The sequence below is a fragment of the Schistosoma mansoni genome (genome assembly GCF_000237925.1).
Source record: "Schistosoma mansoni, WGS project CABG00000000 data, supercontig 0177, strain Puerto Rico, whole genome shotgun sequence".
Taxonomy (NCBI): domain Eukaryota; kingdom Metazoa; phylum Platyhelminthes; class Trematoda; order Strigeidida; family Schistosomatidae; genus Schistosoma; species Schistosoma mansoni.
This window is the reverse complement of record NW_017386061.1, coordinates 138,734-163,584: the sequence shown is the minus strand read 5'-3', so window position 1 is coordinate 163,584 and position 24,851 is coordinate 138,734. Positions and strand designations below refer to the sequence as shown.

The 24,851-nt window shown below is 31.4% G+C and overlaps 2 protein-coding genes and 1 non-coding gene across 3 annotated transcripts in view; all 3 read left to right on the top strand.

Moving 5' to 3' along the window:
* Positions 1 to 11,122, top strand: part of Smp_161270 (homeobox protein, putative) — a gene marked incomplete at both ends in the record, with an annotated part of 23,765 nt that extends 12,643 nt beyond the window's left edge. Inside the window, one exon of the mRNA XM_018795843.1 lies at positions 10,152 to 11,122. Within this exon, the coding sequence (XP_018646927.1) occupies positions 10,152 to 11,122 (971 nt within the window). The remainder of the gene's footprint in view (positions 1 to 10,151) is intronic.
* On the top strand, positions 8,481 to 8,545 carry Smp_tRNA_01423_Gln_TTG.1.1. The gene has a single exon. It is a non-coding gene (tRNA).
* Positions 11,123 to 15,996: 4,874 nt separating the features above from the next.
* On the top strand, positions 15,997 to 22,879 carry Smp_161280 (hypothetical protein; the record flags this gene model as incomplete). The annotated part of the gene is made up of 3 exons (XM_018795832.1): positions 15,997 to 17,023; positions 17,366 to 17,685; positions 22,754 to 22,879. 3 exons carry the CDS (start codon positions 15,997 to 15,999, stop codon positions 22,877 to 22,879), a joined length of 1,473 nt encoding a protein of 490 aa, XP_018646926.1.
* Positions 22,880 to 24,851: the final 1,972 nt, after the last annotated feature.

Below are 24,851 nucleotides of genomic sequence, written 5' to 3'. Positions count from 1 at the left end.
TCTCAGAGTGGATAACGCGATGGCGTTTGAAGCGAAAGTTACTGGGTTCGAGTCCCGGAGTGAACATCAACTCTGAGATGCAGGTACATCCAGCTGACGAGTCTCAAGTAGGACAAAACACGCGTCCTGGATTCCACTTCTAGCAACTATCCATCATTGCTTACAAATACAGTCATCTTTTTCAACTTCATATTCATTATTATTGTTATTAAACTGAAAATATATAAAAATTCCGGATATTGTCTTGTTTAATTTAATAATTGAATTGATGAGTTGATTAAAGCTACACTCACATGGAAAACCAGAAAACAATGGACAGCCATTTCATCCTAGTATGGTCCTACGAGCGAGATCATGGATGCGCTCTGCCAACGAGTCTCATACTATAACTAAACGGCCATCCAGTGCTTCCAAATTTTTCCAAGATGGTCTAACTTTTCTCAATTCATGAATTCAATTATTAAATTACAACAATCTCCACAAAATCCCCTTCCTGATATTACCTTACTGATGAATGTCCACAACAGTATAATTTTAAATAAACAAAATGATCTAATGATTTCTTTCTACTTTATCAGTTTAACAAATAACTTACACTGTATAAAACAATTATCACTTAATATATAGTTTTATTCATAATAAAATGTTGCATCGATAAGTTACTAAGAAATAATATTGATTTATTATTTTATTGATTGATCGATTATTGTATATCTGGATCTATATTTGATCATTTATAATTAAATCATACAAAAAGAGTACAAATAATGAATTAATAGTTAAGTTACTTTGTATTAAAAACAAAACGAGAAAAAAAAGAAGTGAGATAGAACAGAATTTAATGAATAATGAGATATTAGGACAATTCCATTTATTGACGAGTTGTTCATTACATTTACTCAAGGGATTGTAACGTAACACATAGTTAACTGCCTTCAGGGTTTCAATGAACATAGAAGCTAGAGGGACAAAAAAAAGCATTCAATAATAATAATGAGTAATAATAATAATAAGTTATCGAATTTACTGTTGTTCTCTATTGTAAATACTCTGTGTGTGAATCAATACATCATCTTTGTTATCATTGTCAATATTGTTCTTCTTATTACTACATCATGAAAATACTAGACTTAGAAATCTGATCTGATATGATCAAAGTTAAACAAGAGTATATATACATACATAATTCTATTGAAATAGCCATCTTCCCCATTAAAGAGGTTGGTAATATTTCTCCTGGTGTCTGTATGTGTATATATATGTATATTCTGGTAGGATAAAGACGATTCTTTCCTCTTAAGAAAAATAAAAAATATTGACTAACGAATAGCCCGTAGGGTATAATTTCTAAAGAAAAAAATGCGTGTATAACAGTGTGTGTGTGCTTGTGTTTAGCACATTTACACATCGATTCTTAAGAAGTACACAATACAATGTACATTTGTTAATTATACACTAGATGAAATATTGTCTGACCTTAGATTAAAACAATAGAGTGAGAAAAAAAATGGCGGGATAATGTTCTATTTTGAAGAAATTAAGTATATAAACTAGAAACAGTTGGATTATAAATGATGATGGGTACATTATTATTTCTAGAATAGATAAATATATATATTGTTAGTAGTATTATTATTATTTGTCAATTTTAAATGATCCATTCAAATAGACACTGACATTTTTGTGAATAATATGAATTGAATAAGCATGGAGAACAAAAAAGGTATAGATATTTATAGGACTGACTATATTATTCCATTTGGACAATAAGTAGATGGACACTTGGGAATTATACCTATATACATATATTCAAACCCATTAAAATGAAGACAAAACATTCTGTCGAAAACTTATTCCATGAGTATAAATGTAATTTTTTTTGTGAAAGGAAATTTTTTTAAAAACAACAACAACAACGGTAACCTATATCAGAGAAACTAACATTTAAAAAATAGGGGGCTGAATAAAAATAGAAAATTAGGAGAATAGTATAATCTTTGTTTCTTTTTTTCATCAAACCGTTTGGTTAGTTCTATAAAAATAGAATATTTCTATTATAGTGAATGAGAATATGAGTGGAGACAATCGAATGTATCAGTTCATCTTCTCTAATTTCATTGTTCATGCATTTTCATACTAATTAAGTTTCAATTCCGTTCTTTCGTTCTCGATATTCTATTGAAATGCATTCAATGCCTCGACCATCATTATATACTACTTATATGGATATAAGTAACCCACACCACACTATTATCATTTAAAAATATTCTAAAATAAGAATCTTCTTTAATGTAGTATAAGTTTGAATAAATTTTAATACTTTGGATATTGAAATGATTTTGTTTTATATTAAACTATATTTAATATAGATGAGTGAATAGTATTCATTTTCAATAAATCCCTATCAAGTTCTATTTACAGTTATAAATTAAAATGGTTAGTCAAAAATGTTAAACAAATTTAATAGTTGAATTCATGAATCGATAAAAGTTAGACCATCTTGGAAAACCTGGAAACACTGGACAGCCTTTTAGTCCTAGTATGTGACACGTCAGCAGTGAGCATCCACGATCTTGCTCGCGGAATTCGAACCCAGGACCTATCGTTTGCGTTCAAGCGTTTGAGTGCGAGATTACTGGATAACCCAATTTGTTCTAAGATGGATCACTCCAGCAATACCCACCTAAGACCCCACTTAGGTTTCATCACAGGAATTTTAGATTTCACGACTAATCTCTAGCTATTATGGTTACTGGGTTGGTGTTTTGGATTGAGTTTAAATTTTGTATTTCTGAACTACAAACTACTCGCAGAATTCTTTTTGTACGGAACAGGATCTATGCTAACTGGATAAACCATACAACAACTGAGTAACACTTCAACGACAATCCCCAGAGTGATGCATGGGAGAGGAATCATCTAAAGATTTACTGGTGATGACCCCAGATGAGTTCCTTTGTATTAACTTTAATTCAGCTATACATCGACCATGTAGTTATTACGGTCGATAAAATGTATCAACTGAATAGTCGTCACTCGAACACAAATTATAGTAATCTAACTAATATAATAAAAATTTATTGAAAGTTACGTAGACTAACTACCTACTGAATACATCGATGGAAATGAAAACACTTTAAAAATCAATGGACCAATTTTAAAACTGATTTCTTTCGAATCGTAATAGTTAGTTAGTTATATTTTTGTTTATACTAATTGATTAAGAACCTCTTTAAGATAATGATGAATCTCTGTACAATCATGAACATAGAATTAATTATTGTGTTACACAAATAGATCATAGAGTTGAGATCATGAGTCAATTGAAGCTAGACCGCCATCGAAAACCTGGAAGCACTGGACGGCCGTTTCGTCCCCTTCTGATAAATAGATCAGTTTATCAAAGTAGTAATTCATTGTTAATATTTTGAATTGGTAAAAATGGACTAGAGATTTGTCAATGTATGTCATTGATGAATAACACATGAGAGAATATTCTACTACTGTAGTGAACCAAACACGACGCAAGTTACAGACTATCTCACCAAATTCTGATAACCATACAATGAACAGTTAATTTGCAAAATAACAATCAATTGTCTCAATCTTAACTGTTCCTTCTGTAAATATCAGTTCATCCTCTCTAATTCCATAGTTCATGCATTTTCCTACCAATTGCGCCTCATTTCAGTTCTTTCCTTATCGGTCTTCTGCCAAAATACATTCTATGTCTGACCATCGCCATGTACTACTTATAAGTAGACCACACTACACTACAATCTACTTCCTAACCGGATTCCAAATATACCAGTTTAAATACAATAAGTTTCTTCTAATAATTACAAAATATCAAAACGTTGTAATAATTAAAGACTATTGAACTGAATTAACTAATCTTTAAAAGGAAGATAATATATTACTTAAAAATTCTTGATTACATAATTGTCATATTATTATAGTAATAAAAACATCTCTTTCAATCCCACATGGGATCTGACAATTCACTTATAAAGACAACCCCTTACATATATAATGTTTATACCTGTTTAGCTGTTGTTAAATTATTGTCGAAGAAAGGTGATTTCATAATCTTTTGAAGTTCAAAAGTTATTTAACATTAATTTTTTAAAAAAGGTAAATCTATATAAATATCTTTTAGACATTTCCCAATGGTACACGCAATGTCCATTTTTCTTCTTGTTTTTTTCTTCTTTTTCTTTCTTTTTTTACATTTTTACAAATTTTTCAAATTATTAAAACAGGCAAACTAAGTCATGATCATCATCACCATCATCATCACCGTTATATCTGTGAATTTTATTTTTGTTTATCAAGTGATTTTTCTTCTTTATTTTATCAATTTCGTTTAGAACTAACTAAAGACTTCCCAAAAGTTTCTTTAATTTTCTTTTTCTTTTTACGACAACATGATAAATAACAGTAAATATGAACATTCAAGTGAATGGACCAAATCTTTTTATGTTTCACAGTAGCCATCATAATAAATCTAGATGTTCGTTAGTTCGTGTGTGTGTGTGTGTGCACATGTATGTGTAAACCTTGTGGTTGACAATATTATGATTAAAGTCACGCAAAATAATGAATTATATGTCCGGTTGTTTTATTAAAACTGTTTTACGTTTTTATTCTTCTATGATTCCTTTAATCCTTTTTATGGCTGTATTCATTCATTCATTCATTTACTCAAACAATTGAGAATCGAATGAGTTAAATGTCCTGTTGTTATAATTAGGGAAATAAACAGATGGCTAAATATTGTTAGTTGGTTAGAATTTTAAAATATGTTTAACACTTATTTATTGTTATATTTTGTCCAATTACCTGGGGTTGTTTTTCCCCTAACAAGTAAAATATTCATTGATAGTCATTTAAACAAGAAAAATGTAACACATGGTCAATTTGTATTTCCATTATTTAATGTTTTAAGCATAAAAATAATTGATACTAAGATGGTGGTTGGAGGCGGTCAATAGGAAACCCTGGACCCGGGTTTCGTGCTACTTGACACTCGTCAGCAAGGTGTACCTGTAATCTTAAGGGAACTGGTGCTCCCTGACAGATTCAATCCCGTGTCACTTAGCTTCACAGTCAGAGACATTACCACTGAGCACTAAGAAGGACTTGACACGTATGACATTGATCACCACCCAGTGATCAATTAATTGTGATAATTGATACTATTAAACCATTCAAATATATATAGTACTAGACAAGCATTTTATTTCATCAAAATATTCTGTAGTACTACTTCTTCTGTTATTATTAACTTATCAAGTTCAATATCTTTGAGATCTCAATCTAGTGGTTAATAGTCATTACCATCATCATCTTAGTTAGTGATACGGCACAACTACCACTGAAAGTCATCGGAGGATATCCAACTTTATGCTTATTCAGATGGTTCAAAATTAGAATAGAAGATTTACAACTTAATTAGTTCTGACTACAAGAACATATTCTTGATTAGATTTCCATTAAATTTCAAAATCATTTGATTTGTGTTCCGAATTCAATAACGTTTAAACTCTGTGGAGTTTATGAAGCACTGAACTTAGAACCATATTTAAATTTAACCTCAGAATTCGTTTTCAACTTATTTATTGAGATTTTTCTCACATTTACGAACTGGATATTTTTGGTAATCTGATAAATTATCCTAATTATAAAAAGATTTCATGCAGACAAGTACTGAAAAGTTTGAAGTATTGAATATTCATTTTTTTTTTACTTAATCTTTTCACTTAAGACTGAACGCCGTGCTTTCTTCCTTTTTCCACCATGAAGTGGTGTTTATTTGAAGAAAGTGCAAAGATAGATGCAAGTTTTTTTCTGAACCTTATGATACAGTAAGCTTTCTTTATGTAATTCAGTTTAAAGAATAACCGAAAGCTTACTTGGGAATATTAAATTAAGTGAAGCAAATAGAAGAAAGAATAGAATTGACAAGTTACGGCAAGATTGTTTCATGTTACAGTTGAAGTTATTCGCAACTGACGTGTTGTATACAGCATTTTAATCAATTTTTCGTTCAATGGTTGAGTGAATTTTGCATAGTAGAATGTATTTTCCATTAAATATTTCATTTAAAACGTCTAGAGTTATCCGTAAATGTGTGCTATGAACACATCAATGTAGCATAGCACAAAATCATACAGGTAAAACGCGAAAATAGTGAAGTTAAAGCCTAACATTAAATCTCTTTTGAAAATCAGTTTTATATGCAGCACTCACCTATTAAGTGAACTGAAACATGCTCCTAAGTTCCAGGCACTACAAGCTTATCAAACTATGAGGAGAATGTAGATAACAATAGCAGGCTTCTAAATCTAATTAATTACATTATCAGCGTCATTCACTGACGGTCTTGGCGAGTTGCGGTAAACAAATCAGCGTTCAGCAATAGATCTTTAATATCAGGATTACTGTTATGAATGACATTATAACTGAAATATTATTCAGTGTTCTTTCACTAACACTGACAATTTATCAGTACAATTTTAGGCTACATAAAGACTAGGAACTAGTGAAGTTTTAAACAGACTTTTTCTCGAACTGCTTACAACATAAATCCTTAGAACGGTAAAGTCTTTCGTCGAAATAAATCTTAGTCTAAATGATACGTTTTTGTCACATATAAATTGTCATAGTTTACGTTGACTGAAGTGAACTATATCAACCATTGGATTGGAACTCAGTGATCTAAAGATCAAGTGTTTTTGTGTGAAACCAAAGGTTCTGGGTTCCATCACCGATAGAGTCATAAACACGTTGCTAAGTAGTCTTATACTAGTATAAAAGCTCTCTAATGCTACCTGGTTTCAACTGTGGTCCAACTAAGATAAATCCGCGACGTAAACTGTAAGAGCCTAGATAACTTCGAAAGACCTCTATTTTTATAAATTATATTAGAGATATTTTATGAATATCGTTATTATCAAGCAACACATTTTTTACACAATAATCTAATTCGCTTCCAAATTTACCCCTGAAGATAAGAGTACATGCTTTTGAACCGGCACCAGAGAATATTGGTAAAATGGAATTATCTATATAAAACAATTCTATCATAGACAAATCACAATATGTCATCCATTAGTTTACTGAATTACATAGTAGCGATGACAAAAACATCAGTGCATTTCTAAAAAATGCTATCCACTAAATTACTCAATACTAATTTAACGTAAACAATAACTCTTTCCTTGTTTGTAATTAGTTGGTAATAACAAAATATAAAAAGAATTGAAAACGGAAAGGAACTTAAATTAAGATTGGACAACATGACATCCATCACTGTTTGATGAAAAATACCTCAGTTACACAGGGGGTTAGATACAGGGTAAATTGCTCTATGAAAACATCTCTGACTGTAACACGGAAATATGAATGTCCAGTTGAACTTTAGTCTCATTTTAAATTGTAAATATGCTTTACTGACATGTGATAACTATCTCGAAACCTAGATTCAAGGCTCCCCATTGATTGTTTCCAGCCACCTAACACAATACATTATGGATATCAAGTTCATGTCACTTGAACTAGTAGCCCCTATTAAACTTGATCGATAGAATTCGATCAGCAGTAAAGACTAGACAAACATGACATTGGTTAATTCCCGCTGATTAGTTTATGTGAGCACAAATGAGACTATACAAGTGTTTGATTAAGATACCAACATCAGCACTAATGTTAATACATCTAACGCGTCTTCGACATTCTCTTCAAAATGATTTTTATTTATCTAAAATGTTTGTATATATATGGATTGCTATAACCCATTGCCACAACAATGAAAATGACAAATTATTACTGATAAATAAATTTACATTACTCATATCTTTTTACCTATTCAAAAAAAGATTGATTTCCTCTCTTCTTCTTCTTCTTCTTCTCCAACTTCTTCTGCCTTACCTGAAGAAATCTTGTCTCAAAAACTAAATGCTTCAATGAATTGAAGTGTTATGGTCAAGCATTTTTCCTCCACTGATTGATATACATTCTTATCATTGTTGTCATAGTATGTTTTGGGCTGTGATGAAAGTAATAAACAAAACAATATACATAGCAATAATAATAATAATTATTATTATTATTATTATGGTAACGATGAGTTACAAATATTGATATATCAATATTAATTTATTTCAGTGAGGTCATTTTGCTTTGTCTGGCCAAATTGAATTTGCTTGTCTTAATAGTTATTGAGTGATGTATATATATATATATATATATATGTTTGTAAGTGTGTGTAAATGTCCAGAAAATTCCTACTATCAAGACATTGTACTAAGAATAATATAAATGGGGAATTGAGAAAAAAAGTATATATTTGTACGTGTATATGTTAGTGAGATAACGATTTCTTCAATAACGACTTCTTCGATGGGAAGATTCAAACAAACAATACTAATTGAATTTAAACTTCACCCCATCTCACAAGCAAGTGGCTATCAGGACTCAGTGGCCGAGTGGATAACGCGATGGCGTTTGAAGCGAGGGTACTGGGTTCGAGTCCCAGAGTGAACATCAACTCTGAGATGCAGGTGCATCCAGCTGACGAGTCCCAAATAGGACGAAACGCGCGTCAAACTGGATTCCACTGCTAGCCACTATCCATCTTTGCTTGTCATGAAGGTTTTTCTTGTTAAATATCTTAGTTCTTTTGAATTGAATATTTTAATAGTGAAATCTCTATTCATCCATTCTGACAGTTTAATAAAAAAATTAGTTCTAAAGATGAATCTGTTGCTCGAATGGTAAGCACAACTGTGTAATATTATGGAATGACTAGAAATCCAATTGTAGGAAATAATGAGTTGTTTTTATTTTTTCGATCAACGAACATATCGGTAACGTACGGGTTAAACCTTCTTATTAAGTAAACGGATTTCATTATATGTATAAGTTGGATGTGGAAACATCCTACCACACTACAGTTAACAGAAGATAATTTAATGTTGAGTTTGGGCTGATAGCATGAATGGATCCATGCTAGACCACCATTGAAAACCTGAGATGGGTAACTGTATCACGCACGACATAGTTGAACTCCACTGGTCACGGCCATATCCGTTATGAGGCAGTTACTCACTGAAGATAATAGAAGATGGTCGCGCAATATCATAGATTGGTTGAACTTTAACTTTAACACTATGAGATGCCGGCTAAGTAGTCTATCGGTTAAGCATTTGCACGCCAGACCGAAGGTCCTGGACTCGATTCCCACGTGAGAGATCTCGGTGCTCACGGCTGAGGAGTCCCATATTAAGACGAAACGGCCGTCCAGTGCTTCCAGGTTTCAATGGTGGTCTAACAATGATCGATTCATGATATTAAACTAAACCCAATAATCTCCACAACCATATATTGATAATGTAATATTGGTTGAAAAATGATTTACTCTATACATTTCGAGATTTTTAAAGGTCATGAATAATGAGAACTATACTATCGCTTTATGGTGGTGACATTACTAAGCACTTACTTAAACAGTAATAGTCTTTCATCAATAAAAGGAAAATTGAAAAGTCAATTAAAAAAAGGAAGTATTGTTTATCTTACTACTAACATTGGTAACAATAATAGTACCATCAATATTACTACTACGACTGCTATTACTACTATTGCTACTACTACTGTAGTGAACGAGGATACAGGCGGGAACACTCAAATGTATTTTAACAGAACAATACAAAATGTCTTAATAAAATCTGAGAACCATACAGTAAATACTTCATTTGCAAAATATCCATCAATTGTCTCAGACTTCGTTGTTCTTTCGTTTCCACACTAATCATTCTCTGCTCTCGTTCCCTTCTCTTTGATTTTCTCAACCTTCTACAGCCAAGAATCTCACTTTCGATTGGTGGTACATACTACTTATATGTGTCGACATCAGTAGCACACACCATACTACCACTAGTGAAAATTTAATTTTTTATTCGTGTCATCATTCTCACCCCACTCATATTCAACAAAATGTCGATAAAGATTTCTGTAATGATGTCCAATTTGAGAGTAAATTGTTTTCCAAACAAATCTTTATCATTTAACCGTAAGTGATTTTTTCGAATGAATTTAATATTTTCATCTTGCTAAATCTATATTCCCTTTATCACTTTCTTATGTAGGTTATACTGCCGAAATGAAACCACAGCATATTACAAGTCCTATGAGACCGAACTCAGCGTACCCTTTTAATAATTTGCCTCATTCAGATTGTCCACCATCCTCTTCCTCTTCCTCTGTCTCATCAGTATCATCGACAGTAACAACAGCTAATAATATGAGAGATTTCAGTTCCGATCAATCACCTCCATCTAATAAGGAAATGAAATCGAATCAACATGGCCACTTTCATCAAACACATCATCACCATCATCAAACACTTACAATGGATTCAGCAGATACTGGACTTCCATTTGATCCAATTACTCGACAAAGTCTTTCTGCTGCTGCATCTTCGTTTGTGAAATCACTGACCGGTTTCAATTTTAATAGTTCAACAGCAGGTCTTCTGTTTCCAAATCCTCCACTCTCATCGAATTTGACAACATCTGGGTTGAATCAAAATGGCCCGCCATTACCACATCCATACGCTTCGCAGCCACCATTACTGTTTAATGGTGTAAGCTGTTTATCAAATACAATGCATCACTTACGATCTAGTTCATTAAATCGTACTGGTACTAATATTAATCCATATACAATTAGTCATGATATTTCATTGAGTAATATACAATCACCTTGTAGTCCGGAATCATTACATTCTTTGTCTACAGATGAAAGTCCATCATCTGGTGGAATAAAGCATGCTTCACTGACTGGAACAACTGGTCATTACTCAGCCATGACAACAGCAATAACAACAACAACTACAGCCAGCTCATGTCCAACACCAGCTAGAAGGCGTCATCGTACAACATTTACACAAGATCAACTACAAGAGTTGGAATCAGCTTTTCAAAAATCTCACTATCCAGATATTTATTGTCGTGAAGAATTGGCAAGAATGACAAAGTTAAATGAAGCACGAATACAAGTAAATATCTTTCCATGTTTACAATATCATACTTTTGTTATAACCTTAAATGATAGTTAGGTTAATGTGTGTTATGTGATTGAATGAAGGAAATCAAGGAATATATTGAATACGTTAAAATTGCCATGTATATTAAAGAGAAGGATATGCATACATATAGCTAAATAATAAAAATTAATCAGGCTAAAATAGTTGGTTGTTCTTTTTTTCACGTAGATGAAGATATTTGATGAACTTAAGGCTTTCACGTGCCTCATCAAAAATGATGCTTTCGAATGGCTGAATTAGAAGTTAATGTCTCACATTTCCAAGTTCATCAGATTTTTAGGGTAATTCAATATTCATTAGATCTAATAAGTAGGTAACTCTCACAAACTCTATATGATTGAACTTTATAGGTCATAGAAATGCAAACTATTAGATATCAGTCTACTTGTCATGGTATATCCTATTCTTTGCATAATTTTTTTACTACCATTTCTACCACTCTAACATTTCTCTTGATAATTTCATCTCACTGTACCGATATGATGTGGCAATTTGGACAGATGTACATAGCTGTTAGACTCTAATTTGGTTATGCGACTGACTAACTTTTTGTAAGACTTGAACGTATTGTTTTAGATTCCTAGCAAAGTCCTCTATCTATACTAATGAGGAGTTCTACCATAAAATGACAGACATATCCAGTGTTCTATGGTCATCATTTGATTAATCAACAAAATTCAGCCAATGTTTTAACGTTTTTTTGCAACAAATAATCTAAAAAATTTTTGATGTGGATGCACACTGCTGAGAAGTCCCACGATAGGACGAAACGGTCGTCCAATGCTTCCAGGTTTTCCATGGTGGTCTGGCTTCAATTGACTTATGATCTCAACTATTGAAACAAAACAAACAAACGGTAGTATTCTCTTAGGTTAATACTTTATACATTTTTATTAATTCTTTCTAATATCTTCTTATATTATCTACCTTCTCATGTTTCAGTAAGGAATATTTATTTATCGACTACTTATTTTTTCCGTTATTTATCATATTTTGCCTATTTCAGTTGTCTCTCTTTCTCTCTCTCTCTTTCTTTTTCTCTCCCTCCCTCAGAAACACTCTCATTCTTACTGTTACTTCTCTTCCTACCCTAGGGAACAATTAACTAGTCTTTTTTCTTTTCTGCTTTAATTTCTCCATCTTTTTTCTTCTTCGTATATATCAAGTTAACTTTAAACTGTGTATTTATTATTTATACATAACTAATATCGAAAATTTTAGGATAGAGAAGTTAACTTTTAAAAAAAGGAGAAGTTTTTTTGTCGATCTATTCGTAAGTGTATATATCATAGAAACATAAATGTACTTCAAGTAACATCTTTTATTGGGGTTTTTTTTGGGGGGGAAGGGAGAAGAGTTGAAATACATATTAGTATCTTATTTTACTGTTGTTATTGAATTGAAATGATGAAAGAAAGAAAAAATTAAACTGATCACTGATATTTCTATATATTTATTTGATTGATTATTTATTCCTTCCATGAAGTGGTTAAATAAGGATATACTCATATACATTACATATATACATGAATCTACTTCTTTTTTCCCCCCTAACACAATTAATCTGACCTAGTATCAATCCACTTTGAATTTTAAATAGTTATGTAGATAAACAAAATACAGTTGAACAAACTGTTGAACATACTTATGATATATACATATATGTATATAATTTCTTGAACATTTAACACTTTAATAGCCGTTTATTCAATCCAAATAGGTAAACTAAATGTAATTAAATTATTTTCAATCGGTTTCTCAAGATGTTTTTCTCTTTTTTTTTCAAAAAAAAACAAGAAAAAAAAAACTTGAATATAAATTAAGATGAAGAAGAAAATGAAAGATGGAAAAAAGGAACAAGAGAAGAATTTTTTGATTGAAATGATCATTGAATAAATATTTATTTTATACTTATTTATCCCTAAGGTAAAAGTTGGTAAACCTGCTACAAGTAATTTGAGTATACTAAGAATATATGCATATATATTAAGTTTATAGTATACAGACTAAAATGATAAAATTTCAGTGATGTACCATTGTATCGTCGAATTCAAAATAAGAATTAAATCTTATTAAGTCATGTTCATCAATCCAGTATGTTGTAAGCATAGAATGACCGTTTTCTAGAGTTTAGTCTGATAGACCACTGGTCTATCGGTTAAGTGCTCTGGCGCGAAACTGGTAGGTCCTGGGTTCAAATCTCACGAGTCGAGGTCGTGGATGCGCACTGTTGAGTAGTCCCACAATAGGATGAAACGGCCATTCAGTGCTTCCAGGTTTTCCCTGGTGGTCTAGCTTCAATTGATTCACGCTTTCAACTATGAAAACATTTTAAAGTTTATTCTACTTTTAGTTCGTTTATAGGCTATTGAAAATGTAACTGTATGTTATTTATTATTGAATCCATACTGTTTATAAGTTCTAAATTAGAGTTGTCTTAAATCAAAATGAATCAAATACAAAAATGACAAACAAATGAAAGATAATACGTATGGTAATTGTCAAAAAACAATATTAGAAATAAAATTCACCTAGTATCGTTTTGTTTGAATATTCCCATTGATGTTTAGGACTGCAATTGATCAGTCTCTTATTGGCATATGTGCATACTGTGAGTATTGCCTCGATATAGCCTTAATTCACAAGCATCCATCTTTGCGTGACATTAGAAATAGTTATACAAGAGTAAATTTTCAGCCTATGTTCTAAGTAGCACTAAATAGTCCATTGATTCATATTCATGAAATTCCAATTACAAAAGAATATGTACACGTAAATGTTACGGTGTTCTATCGACCGAAGAAATATTATGAAACTAACTGGATATACATACAACAGTTTTATTAGAGACTTGGCAAATGAATAGTAATGAAGAGAGTGAACAAAAACATGTATATTTAGTTAATTGTAATCAATCCAATAAAGTTTATGTACATCATGAAGTTAACATAACTATTTGGACAAATTGTTAAGCCTTACTTATTTATCACTACAGAATAAAATAGAAACCTAGTGATAGTTATTTTCTATCGTTTATATCATTTCATGATGAAAATTATCGTTTAAGTGCTCTGGCGCGAGACTGGTAGGTCCTGGGTTTGAATCTCGCGAGTGCGGGATCGCGGATGCGCACTACTGAGGAGTCCCACAATAGGACGAAACGGTCGTCCAGTGCCTCCAGGTTTTCCATGGTGGTTTAGCTTCAATTGACTCATGATTTCAACTATGAAAAATACTGAAATCTCCGCAAAACCCCTTCTAATAAAAATTATTATCAATATCAAATAAATCTATATAAGTTGATTATTTAGTAAATATTGATTTTGATAGTTATTAGGTACATAGCCTCAGACTTAAACTTTGAATAAGATTACATGATCAGTACTATCATCATATATTCAAAAGATCAAAGGGGAACAATTCATTTTGAGTTATGAATTTACATTCAGTGATATATTAGGTGAATTTTAACAGACCAATCAGCTCATCTATAAACACAAAAATGATATATTTATATGATTTATTCATTTTAGAAATAATCTTTACAAATATTCAAGTACCCATCATTGATTAGTTTTAGTAACAGTAACTTTCAGACTTATTCTTAAGAAAGATTACAGAAAAGGTAAATTATCTGACCGCTATTTATGCAGATTACTGAATGTATATTTTTACGTTAAATGAAATTGTGAATATTATTCCCTCAGAGAAGTAAGGTCATTTCAGTCAGAGTTATCATAAGATACATTCCATTCAAAGTAGTCTGTTATTAATTGACTTTACTGTGGAGACGAATATTCATCAATTCAAATATATCAGAAGGGGGTTTTGTGGAGATTTTAGTGATTTTATATAGTTGAGATCATGAGTTTATTGAAGCTAGACCACCAGGGAAAACCTGGAAGCGAGGTCGTGGATGCACACTGCTGAGGAGTCCCATAATAGGACAAAACGGCCATCCAGTGCCTCCAGGTTTTTCATGGTGGTCTAGCTTCAATTCACTCATGATTTCAACTATATACAATAAACATTTGTTTTGAAATTTTTAGTCGAAAAGTAGAGTTTAATTATGCAATCATGATATCTATACATAATAATGACTAATTTTTACATTATCAAGCACATCATTTAAATTACACTGCAATACCTTCAGATGTCTACATTGTCTTATCTCTCATTCGACTGCTTATTTATTCGTGACTACTTGAGTAAATATTGAACAGATCTACAAATTACAAATTTGTACACTGCACTGAATACTCCTAATTCCATTCATTCTAATAATGCTACAAATACATGACTTATCGAAATTTTAATAAGCATGAAATCATTGACTTAATTCTACTTTTCTCAACTCTTCATAACTGTATACTCATAACTATATTCAATATTAAGTATCCAAGTGAGTGCCTTGATAATAATAAGAGGAATAGGAAAAATAATTATATATATATATAGGCATTTTCAACTGATTCTTAACACTTTCTAAAATATTATCTTGTCTTTTTTTTTGTTTTCTTTACATTTTGTAGGTATGGTTTCAAAATAGGCGAGCTAAATATCGTAAACAAGAAAAGCAATTAGTAAAACAACAACAGCAACAACACCAACAACATGAACATAGACATATTCAACATTTACAATATAATCAACCATTTCATAGTTTGCGTAATACATATCAATCATCTGGTCAAGGATCTCATCTTCATTCTTATACACATTCAAGTATTTATAATGGAAATTCTATGACTATGGCACCAAATGGAGTTGTTAACAGTCATTCGTTGTTCGACAGTAATAGTGGTAATAATAATAATGACATTAATGATGTCAATAATGGTAGCACTAGTATTAGCGTTGACAGTGGTTTTCCATATTCTTCTTGTATGTCACTGCCAACTAACTTAATCGGTACATCTGCATTAGGTATTCAACCAGGTCTAACTAACACCAATGCTTTAATGAGCTATTATGGATCTAATTTTCCTTATATGCCTAAAAAAGTGTTTTCACCCACATTTAACTCGGGATATCCGTCATATACTTCACTCTCACCTCATACTAATAGTGTTAATAATAATAATCCTGGAGCGAGACGGGGAAATATTTTTCCTTTAGCTACTTCTCCGATTTCAAACAGTTTAGAGTTAACGTCAACATCACTTTCGATAAATAACGAATTATCCATCCAGAATGATTCACATTCTACTCAACTTCCCCAACCACAACAGCAACCATCAATGCAGCAATCTATTATAACAACACCTCACTTTCCTAATAACCCTGTATCCTTTTTACCAGATCTATCTTCTGGACCACTGATGCAACGAGCCGCTGCTGCGGCTGCCGCAGTTGCTGTTGCAGGAATCTGTCAAGCACATACAACAATTTCTTTGTCAAATACTCCACAACACTTACCACAACGAGCAGAAAATGTATCTGATGAACAAAGTAACTACTCAACACAACAATCTAATAATTATCGAGGTAATTTTTCACCTACACCTTCTTATCGACATTTCAAAAGTCAAAGTATTTGTGAGCAATTAAAACAAACAATTAGTTCAATTGAACCAAATATAAATATTTCCTCGAATGATTTATTTATCAATGAAATAGAAAATCAAAAATCATTACAATTGTCACATGGTCATCAACATAATCACCAATTAAATCAAAATGTAACGGCTGATGAAGCTTGTGAGTTTCAGAAACAAAAAAATCCAGATCAAGCGCAACTAAACACATTATTCCCATACAGTAAAAACAATTTTAATAATAGTAACGCGCAATTTTTTATTCCATCATTTTCTTCAGAATATACAAGTTCACTGAATTCCAGTTTGATTACTTCAACGAGCACTGTAGCTTCGAATACAGATACAAATGTACATGCCACATTATCATCAATAAGTGCTTCAGTAAAAGATATTATCCCAGAAGAAACTACAACGAATATAATTTCATTAAGCAAAATCGCAAAATTACGAAATTTAAGTAAAATAAATAATATTTATCATAGTCACTATCTAGAGAATACGGATACTTCTGCAAATAATTCTACATTAACAATTCCTAGTCAAGAAGGTTCGTCGAACTCAACAGCATTACCATCATCTTCATTATCAATGTCTTCATCATCACCATCATCTAACCGACTACCAGGACGGAATTTTCCACAATCCCATTTCATGAGAAACCGCAGTCATATTACTGATAACAGTAATGTAAGTAATATGTATGTCAGTAGCGTAGACTCTTCATATATTAATACGACAAATGATACGAGTTCATCTACTGAGCAACTAGAATACGAGGCAGTAAATACAAACGGAAATGCTAATGAGAGTAACAATGCACCATTAGACAGTGAACATAACAATTCCAGGGTCTATCACGATCAAATATCCGGCTTTATACAGTTGAATGAAACCGATTCATCATCCAATATCCCCAGGTTTCTACCGAACATGGAAACCGAAGATTCATCTGTAGCTGACGAAACACAGTCTAGTCTAACAAGTGTTCCAATAAGTACCATAAATACTGCATTCACAAATATTTATTCACACTTGGTAAGTTGAAAATTAATTTGTATTTATGTTACGTTGGTTATTATGATAATTAATATTGTTTGAAGAGTGGAAATAGTATAATTGAGTTTGATCTAATAAGTAGTGATTTCCAGGACTATCTAATACGTACTCTGGTAGTTGCAAATGGATCGGTACTCAAGTCAGTGATAAAACAACGTATGAACTTTAAAGTATTATATGTATAATTTGAATTAGGCTTATAATGAATTACAAAGCAATTATCTTCATTTACGACTATGAAAAGTTTATCAGGGGAAGTATCTAGACTATTATCAGACTGTAAACAATAGTCTCCTAACTCTTTTCTTAATCCTTTGTCGATTAATTACAATCTACTCACTAGTCAAGTTTTATTTTGATCTCAATTAACATAAACCTTTCTCGAATCAACCACTGATCAGTATCAACTATGAACATTTAGGTGTTAAAGATCACTAAATAACTGCCTCTTTTTAAAGTTTAAATCAATGACTGATCTTAGTTATGCGATCATTTAAAACCAGAAAACACTGGACATCTGTTTCATCTTTGTACATGTTTCTTTGGAAGTACATAAGCACTACCCTATCGGTGTTCAAACCCATGGCATTCACACCTTGTATAGAAGCCTTAACCATTAGAAGAACTTGTGCCATTTGAGGAACTTCTAATATACCATATAATTATTTTCTCCAAATTTTTTTTCTGAGATTAAACACTGTTGATGTCTATTGTGATGAAACCTAGATCTTATTGTATTAACACTGTCATTGAAATAACGAAGCTTAGATTTAATATTACCACTTTATAGTCCTAAGAGTATCAAATAACTATAGTCTTATATATTAATGGTTTTACATTTTTCATCTCTACTTAATCATCTGTAAAGTATCATGTGTTATCAATAAAAATTCTGATAACTTGATCGTACCTTTGAGCTAAAAATGTGGGATCGTGGATGCGCAGTGCTGAGGAGTCCCACATTAGGACGAAACGGTCGTCCAGTGCTTCCAGGTTTTCCATGGTGGTCTAGCTTTAATCGACTCATGATCTCAACTATCAAAAATAATGAAACATTTTTAAAACAAAAAAAGAAAAATCATTTTCATTTTTTCAATTTAATATCTTAATTGTTCCTTTCTCTTTTAAACAAAATAAAAAGAAAAGAAAAAAATTTTTGGAACAGAAAATAAAACGTTTGACCAAAATAATACAAATTCATAAGTACAGAGAATTTATCCATTGCGTTAGGTCAATAATTATTTGACAGATGGATTTATTTCTTTCTATATTTCATTGTTAGATAACTAAAAATAACGTCTATACAATTAGATGTGTATTGAATTGTAGAGACAAGCATCTTAATAATGTAAGCAAAGATGGATAGTGGCTAGCAAACAGTACTAAGTGAAGCATCTTAATGGTTTCTTTCTTAATTCGTTGTATGCAAATATGTACATACATGTTTGTATGAATAATTGAATAAATATGAAGTTAGTGAACTGAAATATCTAACCATAATCTCTACATAATTAACAATGTTCTAACTAGTCAAATGTATTTCCTAGCCCCCCCCCTCATATTTTGTCAATAAAGTTATGTAACAAACACTTTATAGTTATGTACTGATTGGTAGAAAGAAAGAAAATAAATTAAGTGGTCATTCATACATAATAATAATAATATGGTTATATTTATTCTCTGTAAAATTCCACAAAGAAAGCTGTATCGATTCGAAATGCTACACCATCTGGTTACTGTTTCTTATATGTAAAGCAACTTCCAGTTATTTTCTTTCTCTTGAATAAAAAGAACTTGTTCAAGATGATAATGATGATGATGGTGATGACTATAACATATCTTAATGAATCTGACGAATAAAACAGAGCGCTCGAGAAAGAGAGAGACTGGGACCATCTGCTCTATACAATATAACTTCTAATAATAATTCGATAATTTTATTCGCATGTTCATATGAATTAAAATTTTAATGAAGTGAAAAAAAGATGTGTTACGTTTTTCATTCTTTTTAGTTTAATCACACACAAAAAAAAGGAAATAATCAAAGAATATGTTCACGCTTACTGATTACGTAATCAGTTTTATTGTTGACAGGATAACTAATTGAATATTTCTTCAAAAAAAATGCTAACTTTTATTTCATTAAATTGAAAAGTTCATTAGTCAATTAATAAGAATATTGAAAAGAAATAAAGAAATGAAAATAAATATTTTCTTATAATTTTTAATTTAATTTTATTCATCAAATTAAATTAATTCAAATAATAAAGATCATGGCTGCGCACCTCTGACGAGTCCTATAATACGACGAAACGGCCGTCTAGTGCTTTCAGGTTTTCCATGGTGGTCTAGCTTCAATTAACTCATGATCTCAACTATATAAAATAAAGATAAAGATGATTATATTACAAATAACAAGTTAATTGATTACAGAACTATCATTCATTAGATTGTTATTCTATAATCTATAATTATTATACTACCTTTTGAGCTTAAAAATCTAAAGTACGAATTCACTTGGTATTGTTTGTTTGAATCTTCACCTCGTTGCACAAGCAAGTGGCTATCAGGACTCGGTAGGTGAGTGAATAACGCCATGGCGTTTGAAGCGAAAGGCACTTAGTGAACATCAACTCTGAGGTTCAGGTACATCCAGTTGACGAGTCTCAAATAGGAAGGAACGTGCGTCCAGGATTCCACTGCTAGCCACTATCCATCTTTGCTTACTAAACTAGTTTATTTAAAATGCATAATAACTTCATATCTACTCATATAATAAACTGATTAAGAAATATATATATATGCTACATTTCTATAAAAGAAGAAAAAAGGTAACAGTGTGGTGTGGGTTACTTATATCCACATAAATAGTATATGATCATGGTCAGGGATAGAATGTATTTCAATAGAAGATCGATAAAGAAAGAGCAGGAATGAAACGCAATCGGTACGGAAATGTATGAACAATGAAATCAGAGAAGATGGACTGATATTTGCAGAAGGAACAGTCAGAATTAAGACAATTGATTGTTATTTTGTAAATTAACTGTTTGCTGTATGGTTGTCAGATTTTACCGAGATAGTCTGTAATTTGCGCGTCACATACATTCGATTGTCTCCACTCGTGTTCTTGTTCACTACAACACGACACAACGATTTTATACAAATTCATATAACTAACCTGTTAATCTTCCTCCATATATGTAGAGGGTTAATAAAATCATCTGATTTACATTATCATAATAGGATAAGAAAGAGTTAGAATGGGTAAGAATTTAATTGAATTAGAATGATTTAACAAATGAGTCTTGATTTTATTTATTTCTGTATGCTTTACATTGAATAACAATAATTATATATAGTTTTTAATATAATTATTACACTGAAATAGTAAATAATTAAGTTAGTTAAACAAAACATAAGACTGAATACATTAAAAGATATTAGTTCAAATACAAATAAATTTTATTCATTTTTATATTGGTTGTTTGAATCTTCTGATTGATGTTTAGGATTGCGATTGATCAGTCTCTTATTGGCATATGTGTATCCTGTACGGATTACTTTGATATTCCCCTAAGTTTCAAGCATTATAAGCCAAGATGGATGGTGGCTATCACAAGCTAGTGACTATCTGGACTCAGCAGCGAAGTGGATAACACAATGACTTTTGACGAGAACGGCTATGGGTTCGAGTCCTGGAGTGAACATCAACTCTGAGATTCAAGCACATCCAGCCGACGAGTCTCAAATAGGAAGGAACGTGCGTCCAGGATTCCACTGTTAACCACCATCCGTCTCTACAAATAAATTTTGATGATATTTAACAAAAGACACATAAATAGTTTTCATAATAAGAGTACTTATAGAATGAATTACTTACAGAAATAATGATGAAAATTCGAACTCCTAAACATTATACACTTCAGAACACTATGTGAGACTGTGACAATAACTTTTGAATTTCACAATGAGGAAGTTATCATTAAGGATACTGAGTTTTTGATAGAAATCATCATCAGATTATGAAATTTCTGATAAAAGTAGGTAATGTCAATTCATAATGAAAATCCTAACCCTAAAGAAGAACACTATGGGAACTGTTAAAAATCTATTTAGGTGATTATAAAAATTTGACAAGATAGATAATCTATATTCATAAGCACAAGTTTGCACTTTGCTTTTTTCACCCTAGAGGCACCATAACATATAGAAGAGTAATATATTCATTATATATGTAGATTCTATTTACATTTTGTAATGTAATTATTTTATTTTCCATCAACTATCTATTTACTGAGGCTTTTTCTTAATTGGTTGAGAACTCTTCCAGTTTCTTTCAAGCTCGTCCCTATACTATAATCATGTCGAAATTCTTTGGATATTAACTAATTAAATTTTAGTCTTTTACATAATAGTTACTTGCTCATATTTGATTTTCTTAATTTTCCACTGAGAAATCATGATTTGTGGAGTCATCCAAGTCTGAACTGAAATAAAAGTCTACTGATAATATTGATTTATTATCTCACTATATTGTAATATAATGATCTAAGAAAAAAAGTGTACACGAACTATATCATAATTCTATCCACTAGAATATTCTCAAGAATGTAGCATACTAATGACGCATTCATTTCAGTCAACAATCTAAATGTTCACACTAATCGACTAATATCATTTCATTGTACATAGTTAAACAATAAGTTCATGATTTAAAAAAATTCTCTAAAATTTTATCATTTCGTGATTGGTAATCGAATGTCTTAATACTTCTTATTAGTTTATACCTTGGAATTCACCAGGGATCGAGTTCAGGCATTTGAAATTCAGCAATGAGTCCCTTACATTCAAACTCCTGAGTTTGAATTTGATTCGAATTTTGAAGAATAGTGAAGTGAACTATGCAAAAAAGAAAATAAATAAACGATTTTTCAAACGCAGTAGTCATCTAATCAAGACTATCAAATTTTTAAACAATTTTTGTAGATTATCTACAATTTTCTTTTAAAATATTATTGTCTAAAAATATTTTTTATTTTGTTAGGAAAATTCAGGAGGTTCAACATCTTCAGAATGGTGTAGAACAACAAGAGATGGATTTCAAAATCTACACTCAAATCAACATTCTAATGGTAGTACCATTAATTCAGCACTTCGATATCGAATGTAATATTTCAATGGATTTATTAAATATTTAAAAAGAATGGTACCATTGAAAAAATCATTTATCAAAACATGAAGATCATTCCATTAGCAAAATAAACACAATATAAACAAACAAGGTTACTATTCAGATATGAAATTTAGATGAAAGCAAACCAATGACAACAGTAAAATCATAACTATCAACAGTCTTGTCTCTTTTAGAGAGAGAAAAACAAACAAATGTATACATATTATATGTTTAATGTATACATATATACTTAAATCCACTATAGTAATTTAAAAAAATAATCTAAAAAAATATCACATACCTATTGTTTTATTGAATATTATTTCTTGTTCATTTTATTCTTTCTTTTGGTTTTGTTATTTGTAAAGAAAAGAAATCAAATACTATTTATAACACATCTGATGTTCAGTAAAACACAACGAACCCACGTAAAATTAATTTAAATACCCTCTGAACAAAACCAGTGATTTGTTTTTATCTAGATTATTCGTTTGTTGGTGATAAACAGAATATATATATATGTAAGAGCACGACTAGGTGATACTGGTGAGTGCCTATTAGTCTTGGCGTAGTTAAGATGTAACACCACTTAAAATAGATTAAACAAGATGTTTTTAGCCAGTATGTAATTGTTAAATTCGGCTTGAGACTAACATGGAACAAGTTACATTTGAAAGCTCTAGGCGATATTTCCTTAGTTTATATTTCAACAAAAATACGCACGGTAAAACACATACATAGCAAATGTGAAGGATGACTCTAGATGAACCGATGATAAAGGCGGTAAATAGCTACTTTGGCTACGCCTACTCAAATGGATCATCTCTTGAGACGTTGCTCTTTGGAGTAATGCTAATAAAAACGTTGGTTCCGAGAACGTCAGTTAAGGACTCTAGATGATAAGATTACTCAGACATTTTGCTTTATGTTCACTTCTGCTATCTTCCTCTATGAATAGTTCAACCACCTTCTTCTGTCTTAAGGAGAAAGTGAGTGTTGCGTACTTAGATTTTCCAAAAGCTTTGAATCAGCCGATAATACGTGTCATACCAGTAAATTCAGACTGATAGTTATTAAGTCACCACTGGTTGACTGGCTTTAGTAATATCCTAGTAGTCAAATTTTTAAGGTCAGATCAAGCTTTAACTTTTTTTGGACTATCGAATGTCCTGGCTGGGTCCTGCAAGGTTCAGTACTAGTGTAGTGTGGTCTACTTATATCCATATAAGTAGTATATGGTGATAGTCAGACATGGAATGTATTTTGGCAAAAGATCGATAAGGAAAGAACTGAAATGAAACGCAATTGGTAGGAAAATGCATGAACAATGGAATTAGAGAAAATGAACTGATATTTACAGAAGGAACAGTGAAGATTGAGACAGTTGGTTGTTAGTTTGCAAACTAACTGTTTGCTGTTTGGTTATCAGAATTTGGTGAGATAGTCTGTAATTTATGCTTAAATATATTTGATTGTCCCCCACTCGTGTTCTTGTTCATTACACCAGGACCTCTTCCTTTTTAATTCATATAAATGATCTTCCTGAGCTAGTAGTCTCGTAGATATTACTTTTGTTGATGATGCTAAGCTTCATGGAGAATCGTGAGACTAGTATAACTAGTTACTGTTTCAGGAAGTTTGTAATCAACTTTAAAGTTTGACAGATTACAGTGAAAATACTTTCAACACTTCGGGATGTGAAGTGATCCATCAGAAACACTCTGCAAACCATATAGGAGACATCATTTTTCCTCAAAACTATATAAAAAGAGCCGTACGGGTTTCACATCCCACTATACTAAAAACCAAATTTATCACATATCTACAGATATGAATTCCAGCACGATATAAAAACAAAGAGAGGAAATGATATAACCTCAGATCAACATCTCGTCGTTTACAGGCTGAAAAACCATCGAACTACTAAACAAGTAACACTGCAAAAGTTTAAAACAACCTTCCTTCGAAA